This window comes from Eretmochelys imbricata, chromosome 1 (genome assembly GCF_965152235.1).
Source record: "Eretmochelys imbricata isolate rEreImb1 chromosome 1, rEreImb1.hap1, whole genome shotgun sequence".
NCBI classification, from domain to species: domain Eukaryota; kingdom Metazoa; phylum Chordata; order Testudines; family Cheloniidae; genus Eretmochelys; species Eretmochelys imbricata.
The window spans coordinates 215,784,112-215,798,920 of record NC_135572.1 but is presented as its reverse complement, the minus strand read 5'-3'; the positions used below and the strand labels follow the sequence as shown (position 1 = coordinate 215,798,920).

Below are 14,809 nucleotides of genomic sequence, written 5' to 3'. Positions count from 1 at the left end.
GGAGCCACTCCTTTCCTGTAGGTTAGCCAGAATTGTAAGGTCCCAGGCCTATTAGGTCACATCTTATCTATACCCCATGTCCCCATGCCCAGCCAGAAGCAGAAATGTTCCCAGCATTCTGCTCAAGAAACAGACCAGTCTCCTGTTAAGAGATAGCCCCACTTAGTACCAAATATACGGAATGCTATTCTGCTCCAGTTTTTTTCTTATTATCTGAGATGTTATCCTTTTAGTTTTAAGTGACTCCTGCTTTGAGGCTTCTGCTAATCTCACAGGGGAAATATTTTTGCTTTTCAGAAATGTTTCCTGGTATTCAGCCTACATTTTCTCATTGCTAAATTTCACCCCTTTATTCTTAGTTAGCCCCTATGGAGTCTCTTTAACAATTCCTCTGTCTACTGGGCACATGCTTCAAGGAGGATGGGATGAGATGAGATCATATGATCATAGAATCATAGAATAGCAGGGTTGGAAGGGACCTCAGGTGGTCATCTAGTCCAACCCCCTGCTCAAAGCAGGACAAATATTCAACTAAATCATCCCAGCCAGGGCTTTCTCAAGCCTGACCTTAAAAACCTCTAAGGAAGGAGATTCCACCACTTCCCTAGGTAACGCATTCCAGTGCTTCACCACCCTCCTAGTGAAAAAGTTTTTCCTAATATCCAATCTAAACCTCCCCCACTGCAACTTGAGACCATTACTCCTCGTTCTGTCATCAGCTACCACTGAGAACAGTCTAGATCCATCCTCTTTGGAACGCCCTTTCAGGTAGTTGAAAGCAGCTATCAAATACCCCCTCATTCTTCTCTTCTGCAGACTAAATAATCCCAGTTCCCTCAGCCTCTCCTCCTAAGTCATATGTTCCAGTCCCCTAATCATTTTTGTTGCCTTTCGCTGGACTGTGTCAAATTTTTCCACATCCTTCTTGTAGTGTGGGGCCCAAAACTGGACACAGTACTCCAGATGAGGCCTCACCAATGCCCAATAGAGGGGAATGATCACGTCCCTTGACTTGCTGGTAATGCTCCTACTTATACAGCCCAAAATGCCGTTAGCCTTCTTGGCAACAAGGGCACACTGTTGACTCATATCCAGCTTCTCGTCCACTTTAACCCCTAGGTCCTTTTCTGCAGAACTGCTGCCTAGCCTCTTGGTCCCTAGTCTGTAACGGTGCATGGGATTCTTCCGTCCTAAGTGCAGGACTCTGTACTTGTCCTTGTTGAACCTCATCAGATTTCTTTTGGCCCAATCCTCTAATTTGTCTAGGTCCCTCTGTATCCTATCCCTGCCCTCCAGCGTTTCTACCACTCCTCCCAGTTTAGTGTCATCTGCAAACTTGCTGAGGGTGCAATCCACGCCAACCTCCAGATCATTAATGAGATGATCTATGGCATTAAGATGAGATGGCATAGATGCTAGCCAGAAAGAGAAAGAGATATGAATGGATGGAAGAAAGAGAGATGAATAAGAGAGACAGAAAGATGGCTGACAGACAAACCCAAGTACTCTGTGGCAAGGCCCTCAGGTTTTTGCAGGCCTATTGTTCAGCAAAAGGGAAATTCTGTGGCAGCATCAGATCATATTGTTTTTAAATGGACATGTTCATTGAAAAAATAGTGCCATGAGCACCGAGCCCTTTGGATTATTTTGGGGACCCAGTCTGTGAATTCCTTACACACACTGAATAGTATCCTGCTCCACGTGTAGCTCCACTGAAATCAATAGGGCCATCTGTGAAGTGAAATACTACTCAATAAGAGGAATGTGCACATAATCTGCCCCTTTGACACGAAACTTCATTCATGTTATGGTGCCCTTACTTTTTATTACTTTCAGTGTATTGCAGAATTTTGTATTGTGTAACTATATAGGAGAGGGTGCTGGGGGAAGCTGGAGGTTTTAACAGCTGGGTAGGAAGCAACTGGGGATCTGACCACCTGGGAAGGAGTAGGAGGCAATTTGGGATTAACACATTAGTTGGATGTTTCTGCTAAAATGGTCGAATGTGAAGCATTTACAAATGATGGTGTAGCACCCATAAGGGCACATCAGGATTACATTTACCTGTGCCTTGACTCTTTAAGGACTGAAAGTCTGCTGAAGGCATTAAAGGGGATAGCTCTGGTTGCATGGCAACAGCAGAGCTGTGAGAGTTCCCAGGGTATGTCTACTCTGCCATGTAAGCCCACAGTTAGTGGGACTCGAATCCGCAGACCCTGGGTTTGCAAGCCCAGGGCTTGAGCATCCACACACATTGGTGACCACAGATTTACAATTTGTGGATCTGGGCCCCAAATCTGGAGATCCAGCATCCACACTGCAGCACCCGAGTCAAACCATCTATCCCAGGCTGCCTGGTGCTCTCCCCAACCCTCCCAGCTGTGGCCACTCTAGCCCCTAGATTATAGTGCAGTGTGGGAAAACTTGACTGTCCATCTTGCATGTTACAAGAAGCTGTCACAGCCCACCAAGTTCCCAACATCTTGCTGAGCCGTATTTTGGGTCTGCATGTTCTGGGCAACCAGAGACAGCATCATGGCGGAGTCACCATTTGAAGAGCTTCTCTTGCTTGTGTTTTCACTCCTGTTTCACTAAATGGGCAGAGCTTCAATGAGATGCTGGTGGACATTCGAGCAGCATTTCCTGACCCATCAAAGGCATCTGGAGGAGGAGTCGGAGGAGGAAGAAGACACAGACATTGAGGACTTGAACTAGCTGATGCTGCTTACAACTCTCAGGATAGCCACTGATGCCACCTGTGTAGACTGGCACTTCTGGATCCACAAGTACAGACTGGGCCACAAGCAGAGACTGGTGGGACCACATGGTCATGTGGATCTGGGACAACCAGTAGTGGGTCCAGAACTTTTGCATGAAGAAAGTTATGTTTCTGGAGCTTTGTGAGCAGCTTGCTCCGACCCTCCAGCATCAGGACACACATATGGGGGCGGCCAATACCAATCCAGAAGTGGGTTTTGTAATTGTAATTGTCTGGAATTGTCTGGAAGCTGGCTGGAAGCTGGCTACCCCACAATGCTACAGGCCGATTGCTAACCAGTTCAGCATTGCAAAGTCAACTGAGGGTAAAGTGGTGGCAGAGGCAATCAGGTGTGTGGTTTACTCCAAGGTGGCGATCATAAAAGATATTCCAAAAGTATCTGCTGGTTTTGAGAAAATGGGGTTTCCAAATTGTGCCAGGGCCCCGCACCCCGCTCTCTGCTCTTGGTCCCACTCTGTGGAGGGGTCTCTGGGCAGAGGGCACTGGGCATAATAGTTTGCGGGTGGGCTTAAGTGTGGGGCACTATAGTTCTCAACCTATGGCCCAGGAAATATTTTGTGGGCCACAAAGATAAATAGGTTGAGAACCACTGCACCAGAGATTCACCAAAATCTGGCTGTGCACCTGTGACCAACTAGCAAGGACTTCTTCATGTTGGTGGCCATAACAAATACAGCAGAAGGTTCACTCAGCGGTCAGAATAAAATGGAAGTATTAAGTGCCAAGCAGCTGTACTTGAACCAGGGAGTGACTTCCATTTTCTGGGAGTTGATTGGCCAGTCTTGGGACTCCTGGACCCAGACCCAAACCTGCCCCCAGCTGTTGCAGCCCCAGCCGCAGCCCCCTTACCCTGTCCGCACACCCCCCTAGCCGCGGCCCCATTCCCGGCTCTTGGGAAGGGGGGTGCGGACAGGGGTAAGGGAGGGCACCGCCATGAAAAGTCTGGGGACCCTTGGTGTAGCTGTTTGGGCTAGGGCTGGAGCCTGGGCTCTGAGACCCTCCCCCTTCCAGCCTAAGCCTGAACTTCTACACTGCTATTTTTAGCCCTGCACCTCAAGCTCCATGAGGCAGAGTCAGTTGGCCTGGGCTCTGAGACTTGCTGCTGCAGTCTTTTTTCTTTTCCTTTTTTTTTTTGCTATGCAAACCTACCCTAAGAGACAAACCTGAACCTGAATCTTTTGTAGCCTGTTCCAGGAATAGCTGCTAGGGGAGATTTAATGGTGTGTAAGTACTCTGGCGGGGGGAGTTAGAGGACCTTCACATGGACATAGGAGCCCTTTAATACCTGCTAAAGGATGAAGTTTTAAGAGAAGTTTGTGACTCTCTGGGTATTTCTGGGTCAAGTCAGAGTGAAACTGCAGCTAAATGTCATTTTGCTTTAGTCAAATATAGAAGAAGCAATTTACATGAGCAGGATGAGTTGGAAGATCAGGAAGTGTCTGCACTGCTGTCATTAAAAGATAAGATTTTACACCTCACAGCAATGGAGAAGCAAATGGGAAAAACTGATGAAAGACCATTCAGAAACGGTAAAGTGAAAAATTAAAATAGAATGAAATGATGAAAAAAATTAAAACCAGCCCCCTGTTGTCAAATCTGTCAGCCTACCACAGAAAACAAAAGCAATTTTAAAGAAAGACTTTAAACCTACAGAGAAGATTGGGAATTTCCACCAAAAGGACAGGTTAAGCCAATCAATTGAAAGTGGGACTCAAACGGGGTACACTGAGGCAGAGAATATGTGATCGGGGCTCTTTGCCCAGCACGGAGCTTCAGGGGCTACTTGGAGAGAAAAACTAATCTGAGCCTGCCAAAACTGAGGGGTATCTTAAGATCCTATAATCAAGAAAAAAGAAAAAGAGTACTTGTGGCACCTTTGAGACTAACCAATTTATTTGAGCATGAGCTTTCGTGAGCTACAGCTCACTTCATCGGATGCATCCGAAAGCTCATGCTCATGCTCAAATAAATTGGTTAGTCTCAAAGGTGCCACAAGTACTCCTTTTCTTTTTGCGAAGACAGACTAACACGGCTGTTACTCTGAAACCTATAATCAAGAAAATGTGCCACTGAACCTTACCTGCAGCTCTCAAGAGCAACACAAGAGCCAAAACAGACACCTCTGGATTTCCTAGTCTGAGCCCTTGATTTGAGACATAATGTTTGCCAGCCTGACAAGAAGCTGACTCTGACCTAAGAAATGACCTTGTCTTTGTACAAAACATGTTCCTCCATACAGTCCTGACAGGACTGCAGAATGACAATATTCAGACTGTGATTCAACTTTATTTAAAAGATAATCAGGTTGCAGATGAGACCTTGTTTGAGAAGCTGCACACTTTTGTAAATGATCAGATAGAGAGAGAGCAGAAGCTGGGGAATGGAGGCGTATGTGCTACAGCAGTTGCATATAATTCTGTTCGGTTGTCCTATACACAGAGCACTGGTCAGAGAGTAAAGCAACACTTCCTCCCAAAGGAAAAGGAGTCTCCCATACTGATCAATGAGGTAAGGGAACTAAAGGCTAGTATTGATGCAATCTAAGATGTGATAGCTGAAATTAACATATTAAAGCAAGCTGTCCAGGACTTGTGGCACCTTAGAGACTAACCAATTTATTTGAGCATGAGCTTTCGTGAGCTACAGCTCACTTCATCGGATGCATACCGTGGAAAATGCAGTAGACATTATATACACACAGAGACCATGAAACAATACCCTCTCCCACCCCACTGTCCTGCTGGTAATAGCTTATCTAAAGTGATCATCAAGTTGGGCCATTTCCAGCACAAATCCAGGTTTTCTCACCCGCCCCCCCCCCCCCCCCACACACACACAAACTCACTCTCCTGCTAGTAATAGCCCATCCAAAGTGACCACTCTCTTCACAATGTGTATGATAATCAAGGTGGGTCATTTCTAGCACAAATCCAGGTTCTCTCACTCCCTCACCCCCCTCCAAAAAACCACACACACAAACTCACTCTCCTGCTGGTAATAGCTTATTAAAAGTGACCACTCTCCCTACAATGTGCGTGATAATCAAGGTGGGCCATTTCCAGCACAAATCCAGGTTTTCTCACCCCTCCACCCCCATACAAACTCACTCTCCTGCTGGTAATAGCTTATCTAAAGTGATCATTAAGTTGGGCCATTTCCAGCACAGTCTCTAAGGTGCCACAAGTACTCCTTTTCTTTTTGCAAAGACAGACTAACACAGCTGTTACTCTGAAACCTGTCCAGGACTGTGACAAAAGAACTGATAATGGTATGAGCAGTCATGCAGACATGAAGCAAGCCCAGAGAAGAAGATGTGTTGTTGCAGGCAATCTGGCAGAGTCAGGATGTGGTATAGGAAAAGCAGAGATAAAGCTGATACTGCATCTGATTTACCAGGAGCAGCCTGCAGTTGCTGCTCCTGAGGGAATTCTGAGCCAAAAAAAAATAAAAATTCTGCACACAATATTTTAAAATTCTGCAAATTTTATTTGTCAATAAATAAATGTGGAGCCTCCAGCATGGCAGTGGGGAGCACAGGCCACTGGCTGCATGGAGGTGGGAAATCACCCTGCAGCCCTCCCCAGGACATGGACTCTGTGGTGAGGCTGCACCCAACCCTGACACAATGCAAGGGCCGGGCCTGCCCCAGAAACACCCTGGGGCCCTGCCCCTCCATGCTAGGTACACCAGGTGTGGGCAGGCAGGCTCAGCCCAGCAGGATCCAAGTGTGGGGGGATCCAGGTGTAGGATGAGAGGGTTCTGTGTGGTGCAATCTGGGTGTGGGCAGCTGAGTGAGGTGTCTGGGTGGGGGCGGGATCTGAATGCACAGAGTCTGGTTCGGGGGTTCTGGGTGCAGGGGCAATGGGATTCTGAAAGGGGTCTAGGCAAAAGTAGTGGGGCTCATTGGTGCAGTCTGAGTGTAGGGGACTCAGCAGGGGGGATCCAGGAGAACTTAGTGGGGTGGGGGTCCAGGTACAGCTGGTTGGGGTTCAGTGGGGAGAGGTTCTGGGTGAAGAGGGCTCGCCAAGGTGGTCCAGGTGAAGGGGAGGTAGGGGCACATTGGGGTGGTGAGGAGCTCTGTGACATTGCCAACGCCGTGGCCCCGGGGCTGGAGGAGCTGTGCCCTCCCTCTCTTTTGCTACAACAAACACCTAGCTATAATAGCCAAATGGCTTGGACCCAGGGGGTTCGTTATAGGTGGGTGCATAGGCACCAACTCCGTGGGTGCTCCGGGACTGGAGCACCCATGGGGAAAAATTGGTAGGTGCTCTGCACCCACTGACAGCTTCCTGCCCCCACCCCAGCTCCGCCTCCACTCCGCCTCCTCCATGAGCACGCCATGTGCCCGCTTTTCCCCCCTCCCTCCCCGTGCTTGCTGTCGCGAAAGAGCTTCTTAAAGGGCAAAGGTAAATCTAATTCTGACATTCGTTTGTGCGTGCTACACTCCCCCCTCAAATGTTAGGAGCATGTACTGGGCCTTTAAGAGCAGAGCACATGTTAACGGGAACTGGATTGGGGCGAGTGAGAACTGGCTGGAGGCACTCCAGAGTCAGCTTCACCAGCTACACAGCTAGGAGCACATGGCTTCCCTTTGTTTTATGTACTTCTGTTTTAGTTCTAATAAAGCCTTACTTCTACATCCAGACTGTGCCTCCTTCTTACGAAACCACAAGACAACACATTGTAAATGTAATGTTGTCCCAACATTTATATTAAAACATCTAACATACAGTCCATCCATTTGACTTATTAGTCAAATCCAAGAGTTCCACAAGTGCATGGTGCTGCTCTCTTACCAAGTGGCAGAGTACTTGTCAGGAACCTTTCAGAGAAAGGAGGAAAAGGCAAATTAAGATCCTAGTGGGAAGATAAGATTCATGTAGTACTTCAAAGGAAAGGGGATAGTTCAGTCTATGAAGTAAAAGCAGAAGATGTAAAAGGATATGTTAGAGCTCTTCACTGCAATCTTTTACTTTCCTGTGACTTCTTACTTAGGGATATAATTCCATCCTCTAACCCACCGCAGGTGGGGAGGGATAGCTCAGTGGTTTGAGCATTGGCCTGCTAAACCCAGGGTTATGAGTTCAATCCCTGAGGGGGCCATTTAGGGATCTGGGCCCGGAATTGGTCCTGCTTTGAGCAGGTGGTTGGACTAGATGACCTCCTGAGGTCCCTTCCAACCCTGATATTCTATGATAAGACACAGAAAACAAGGCAAGCTAGTGCAATAAGAGATAACAAAAGGACAGCAGTGAGGGTGAAGATGAACCACATTACGTGATGGTTCCAGATACTGCCCATAGTACAGACCCTCAATTCCTGGGAAATGAGGATGTAGTTGATTCTGTAAACTTGAAAGCAGCTGAGTGGAGTGATAGGACATTCACAGCTGCTGTAGAGAAACATGAATGCCAAAACGAGACCATGGAACCTGAAACAAGCACTGCACAAGAGGACAGATCACCAGAACAATCCACTAACATGTGAAGTCACCTGACCAGCAAGAGAAGAGTCCCACTGACATATGAACGATTAGGAACACCTACTTATAAGTGTCTGAATCCAACTTTTGGACTTGTGAATGCATCATGGATTTATCCACTTGTTTGTCACATGCCATACCAAGCGCCTATTCCTGGACCTAATCTTACATTCTCTCCAAGGCTGATGTAATATTGGGAAATGAAGTATTTGATAGCTCTGGATAGTTTATAATTATGTTAATTTAGTATTGTGATGCTGTATGATAGAAACATGACCATTTATATAATGAATATTGCCATTGTTAGACAATTGCAACAAATCGTGTACAAAGTAAATCATGTACAATGTTAATGAAAACATGAAACATTCTGGAGTACTGTGTCCAGTTTTGGGCCCCACACTACAAGAAGGATGTGGATAAATTGGAGAGAGTCCAGCGAAGGGCAACAAAAATGATTAGGGGTCTAGAACACATGACTTATGAGGAGAGGCTGAGGGAGCTGGGATTGTTTAGCCTGCAGAAGAGAAGAATGAGGGGGGATTTGATAGCTGCTTTCAACTACCTGAAAGGGGGTTCCAAAGAGGATGGCTCTAGACTGTTCTCAATGGTAGCAGATGACAGAACGAGGAGTAATGGCCTCAAGTTGCAGTGGGGGAGGTTTAGATTGGATATTAGGAAAAACTTTTTCACTAAGAGGGTGGTGAAACACTGGAATGCGTTGCCTAGGGAGGTGGTGGAATCTCCTTCCTTGGAAGTTTTTAAGGTCAGGCTTGACAAAGCCCTGGCTGGGATGATTTAACTGGGAATTGGTCCTGCTTCGAGCAGGGGGTTGGACTAGATGACCTTCAGGGGTCCCTTCCAACCCTGATATTCTATGATTCTATGATTCTATGATTATGATTTGCTAAGTATGATTAGCTTGTTTATATCCGTGTATCATCACAGTATTTGAAGTTAAGAATATAGGCTATATAGATCTATATCCCAAATGTGTTTGCTCCTGGGATAACATCCCCAAGGTAATTTACATCCAGTATGGCCAGCACATTGTGAATGAACTATTCAAGTTGATGGCCCATTAAAGAACATCTAACACTCACAATGGGCCATAGAAGAAGCTTGTCCCCACCCAGTGAGCCTTCCTGTGGATGCTTTAGCCAGAATATGGGTAAAGACTGCTCCTGTGAGTCTTCAAAGCATGTAAGGGCATGTGACTTGCTCATGTGACTCTGGACTCCATCTTGGGCCTAAAATAACAAGGAAGCTCTAATCAAGGACTCATGACCCCCAAGCTGCTGTAGTAAGTTCCAGAGAGAAATTTGCAAACTAGCAGTTTATTCCATCACTGCTTCAAATCTGATATAAGAACTTTTCAATCTCTTGTATGTACATGATTTCCATAACCACTTTAACTCTCTTCTATTTATTTTCTCTTATAAATAAACCTTTAAATTTCAGTTACTAATGGATTGGCAGCAGTGTGATTATTGGGTAAGATCTGAATTATATATCTACCTGGCTAAGTGGATGGTCTCTTGATATCAGAAGAAACCTTGGTTTGATTAAATTGGTTTTCAATAGCCACTCATCACAAAGTCTAGTGTCTGGGGGTGAAATAAGGGCTGGGATGCCTAAGGAGACTGCATCTTTGACTTCGTGTTAACCAATGTGGTGAGACAGAAGTTTACTTTTGTTACTGGCTTGGTAGAATAACCACCATTTTGGGGAGAGTCTGCCCCATTTCTCAGCAGCTTGTCCTGAATCTGGCATCCTCAGCTGTGACCCACTGAGGCATGGTGAGAGATATGGTTTCTAACTAGCTTGCCATATGCCCAGTAACTTGGCATGACATGGTTATAGCACTGATCGTATAGGAACTGTTATTCCATAAGATATGAATATCTTTGGGAATTTGAGGTGTTCAGAACTAACTATTCAGTTGGCTAATGGAACTAAAATTGCCACAGAAACTTTCTGCTGAATGTAAAATAAACTAAAGAGACTTACAGAAGATTTCACTGTCAGTACCAGAGCTTGTTACAGAGGAAGATACTCAAAGACTAACTTGAGAATGACTGTTACAAACTTGTGGAACTTGGATGACTGCTAATAAGTCAAATGGATGGACTGTATGATATATTTTTTTAAATAGAAATGTTGGGATGACATTACATTTATGAGGAGGGAGAGTAGCACTCATAAGGCAATATCAGGCTTATATTCTCCTGTGCCCTATCCCTTTAAGGACTGAAAGTCTGCTCAGGGGGGTCAAAGGGGATACTCTGGTTGCAGAGTTCAGAGTAGCAGCCGTGTTAGTGCTTTAGCTCATGAAAGCTTACGCTAAAATAAATTTGTTAGTCTCTAAGGTGCCACAAGTACTCCTTTTCTTTCTGGTTGCAGAGACATAGATAGGTGTGCTGAGCAGTAATGGGGCTTGTGCAAGGTGTATTTGTTTGGGTTTTTTATACTAAAGTTTATAAAACTTCAGTTTTAACTATCCCTGGTCTAGGAGTGAAACAATGGCATAATAAGTATCATTAGGCTTCAGAGTTATCACCCAAATGAAAAGAATGGATAAGTAGGCTCATCACAGAGCTATTACGATAGGCTGGCTGCAGACTCAGGCAGACATTACTCCATTGGTTTCATTCAGGTCATGTTAGGGCAAGTGGTCTACACAAAAGCTAGAGATTTAACATTTTTTAGAAAATGAAAGCTGAACTTCTAGAGCACAATTCTGTAGCAAGGTCTGCATTGCATAGCAGTTGCATAGACAGGAATTCCCAGAGCACATGGGGCCCTGTTGACAGAGAGAGGGACAGAAAGGGAGCAGACCATACCAGATCCAGAGAGGCCACAGAACTCATAGTGTGTCAGAGAAGAAGAGTCTGGTGGCAGTCAAGGCCTGCAGATGGAGCCCTACCAAAGTAAATGAGATTGTGGCTGCTGAGTCTGAAGACGTAGCCAGTGGCCTGTGGGTTGTTGACATCAGCCCCCTTCTCAAGCATCGCCTTCACAAGTTTGAAGTTCTTATTCACCACAGCGATGTGGAGAGCAGTCTCCCCTGCAACACACAATCACACCCCTTTTGTAATGCCAACATTGCACCACAGGGAGCAGAGGCACTTCAGAGATCAACTGTGCAACCAAGGCCACTTTATTAGTAAATAACTGAAAAATCCAATGGGCAAAGTCTGGGGTGTTCAAAGGACCTTAAGGAAGTCACCTGCCCAGCTCCCATGGAATTCCAGTTGCATGTGAGTGGTTAATGTCCCTGGAAAATTGCAGCCCAAACTCTTATCTCTGTTACACTGACTATCCCAGTGACTTCAGTGGATTAACCTCAGCAGAATTTTGCCCAGTGTTTTCACGAATACCGCCTTTATTGTGTCTTAGCCCTAAGGTAGGACTTGCAACTGTGAAATTAATTGCTGTTAAATGACTTACACTTGCAACTTCTCTCTCACCACTTTTCAGTGAAGTGGTTTAGTGCCTCATTAATTCCACTTATGCTCCTGCTCATATTTTACACTTCTGTAACACTTTCCAGCTGAGGATCTCAGAGCACTTCACAAATGTTCATCAATTAAACCTCACATTAACCCTTGTGCAAGAGCCTGGAATATCTAGCCTGAAACTAAATGCAGAGAAATTAAGTGACTTGGTCAGTAACAGGATGGTGGCTAGAATTCAGGTCTCCTGACTTCCTATCCCCTACTCGAGCCACTAGACCATATTCTTTCCTCCCTTGCAGCTGGTTCTGGGGTAGAAGGAGGCAACTCTTTAACAATGCACAGTGACAATACAGTCGGTAGACCCTAAAGAAAAAATCCATATCCAAGTGAAAATGCAGAGGGAATTAATGGAGGTAGAATGTAATTTACAAACCCTGGAATTAATAACCCCACCCTGGAGGGCCTAGATTTTATGTCTCATCTGGAAGATGGCCGCTCCAGCAGCACTGCATCCTCCTGACAACATGTGAGGCATTTGGGACAGTACTGACTCAGAGAGGTGACCAACCTCTAGGGAATCAATCATACCACTCCCTAGAGCATATCTCCCTCTAGCACCACACTGGGACACTAGGTTCAGGAATAACTTAGATGGAAAAGCATCACCTACTGAATCAATACTACTTCTTCCAGCACTTAGATCTTTCCTTGGAGGTTTTCCACTCAAAAGTTGACTGTGCTTAGCTAGGAGTCCAGATATAATTATTGGATCTCAGATTTTGGGGTGGTAGTTGGGAATAGGATATCCTCCAAGGATAAAATGACCCTCTAAATGCACCCTCTTTTAAAGGAATATGGTATAGGTTTCATTTCCTGGAGATCTGTTGGGAACACAACAGCACCCATGGGTAGTTGAAAATGAAGGTAAGTGGCAGTAAAACATGATTCCCTGAAACAGACCATTTTATAAAGGGCACCTTGGGATCTGGACACAAAGCTAACAGAATCTCAGTGACTATGCCATATCTCCCAGCCATTCCGGCAGTCTCAGCCCATGTCTATTCATCTTGGCATTCTTACCTGCATAGAATTCTGATGTCATTGCTTCATTGACAAGTTCTGGAGCTGCATCCATCAGCATCTGTGCAGCCTCCACACTATCATACAAGGCAGCCACATGAAGAGCTGTCTCCCCCAAGGCACCTGGAGAGAGAGAGTCGTGTATATGTGTCATAAGTTCCTTTGCCAGCCTGGTGAGATGAATCTTAGAGAGTAATACACTCAATCCTGAGGACTCCCTACCCTCACGCAAAGAGTGTTTTCACTCCGACCTGCCAAGATCACCCTTTTCTACTGCTTGAGAAGCTTTGCCATCCTCCAGACTCTCAGTCCCAAGGTGTCCTCTCCTTGCAGCTATCCTAGTCATGGACACCATATGGAGTACCCTACCTCTTTGATGAATATCACAAGTATGGCAGGTGAGCAGTTTCTGGATGGTTTGGACATCATTTTCCTTGGCAGCCTGGAGCAAGGAGGACTCCCAGATCCTGCAACAAGAAAAATCACCAGATTAGAACCTTATAACAAATAAGATGCTCAGAGTAAACACTTTCTTCCATATCAGCAAAGCATTCAAAAAACGGGGATGCAATATTTTATTATCAAGATGATAGCTTAGAAATGTCTAAGAAAGCTAGACAGGCACATGCATGAGTAATCCACTTTCTATAAGGTCAATTTCTGCATAACCCAGGGAACTATAGTCCTTTTTTAAAAAGCCTTTGTAGTCCTAGTAAAAATGTCACATAGGGAACAGAATTTCTGGCTCCATTGGTAATTTATGATTCCAAGTTATTTCTACAATATTTATAAATCTTGAGTAGAAATTGCAAATAGTAAGAAATTGCAAAGTAACAAGTCAAATTCCCACTAATTTCCCACTGCCAACCCACAGCATTGTCATATCTGAACATGAGTGTAACATTTCAATACATTCTTTGAATGATTGTAAAATGCTGTATTTCCATTTCAGATTCATCAGCAGATTTTGTGATTCTAGACCAGTATACATTGGATCAGTGATTCTTGTCAAAGAAGAGAGTTAGCTAACGTTCTCATCTTTTTGTCATTGGTGTAAGATCTTGGGTAAGTGACTGGTTTCTTGGGACGAGGAGCAACCTGAATGTGGTGTGATTTCTTGTGTGACTATTTTTCACATAGTCCAGCTTGCCTGGGTGGCAAGATAGACTGGGGAGTATAAGGGGACAGTCTGTGACTCCATGGAAAGACTGGGATAGTGGTCCATGATTTCATATTTGTTACTGGCTTGGTGAGATATAATTATAGCAACACCATCAGTTTAGGGTGTCTGCCTTGTTTTCTGACATCTGCCCTGCTCCTAGTTGTGAGCCAATCAGACAGCATGACATTGAATTTTCTCCAACCCCTTATAAGCTGCCACCAGAGCTTCAAATTAATATAATTTTCAAAGAAAAAATGGATGTGTGCCCATAAGCTACAAGGTCATGTGGCACATTGTGACACTTTTGAGGTTACCCATTGGTATAGGTGAATTGCTACTGCCTGCTTATGGGTCAAGGGAGACTTGTTTGGGCCCACCGAGGGAAATTCACCCAAAATGACTGGCTGCTGGCAACATGAGTGCCCTACCCTGGACTCTGATCGCCCCACTCTTTCCCTCTGCAGGCTAGCAATTTGCACTCCCCAGCCTTTAGGCTTCCTGAGTGAGTCCTTGAGGCAGAGCAGAGAGAACCTGTTGCTAAATTTCTGGAGGTAGTTAGCCCCCAGAGTTCTGCTTTGGCCCCGGGCCATGTATCCTGCTAACCTGTCTGTACACCTCACTTCATTACACTCAAGCACTCAGTCCCTTCACCTCTGGATACCCTCAGTGCACATAGATTCACTGCCCCCTTGGAAGCAGTGCCCACCAGCTCACTAGTTTGACCTCAGTTACAACACTCTCCTTAGCACACAGCACTTACTAGTGTCTATAGTAAAATCAAAGAGAAGTTAAAGTTTATTTAACAAAGCTTAAGGTAAAGATTCAAATAGAAGCAAGTATAAGGATTA

General features: G+C 45.2%; 1 protein-coding gene across 1 annotated transcript in view; it reads right to left on the bottom strand.

Moving 5' to 3' along the window:
- LOC144259183 (transient receptor potential cation channel subfamily V member 6-like) overlaps window positions 1-14,809 on the bottom strand; it is a 78,284-nt gene that overhangs the window by 17,446 nt on the left and 46,029 nt on the right. Inside the window, exons 2-4 of the mRNA XM_077807362.1 lie at window positions 13,169-13,266; window positions 12,800-12,922; window positions 11,188-11,328 (exon numbers count right to left, since the gene is read on the bottom strand). Coding sequence (XP_077663488.1) covers window positions 11,188-11,328; window positions 12,800-12,922; window positions 13,169-13,266 — 362 coding nt within the window. The remainder of the gene's footprint in view (window positions 1-11,187; window positions 11,329-12,799; window positions 12,923-13,168; window positions 13,267-14,809) is intronic.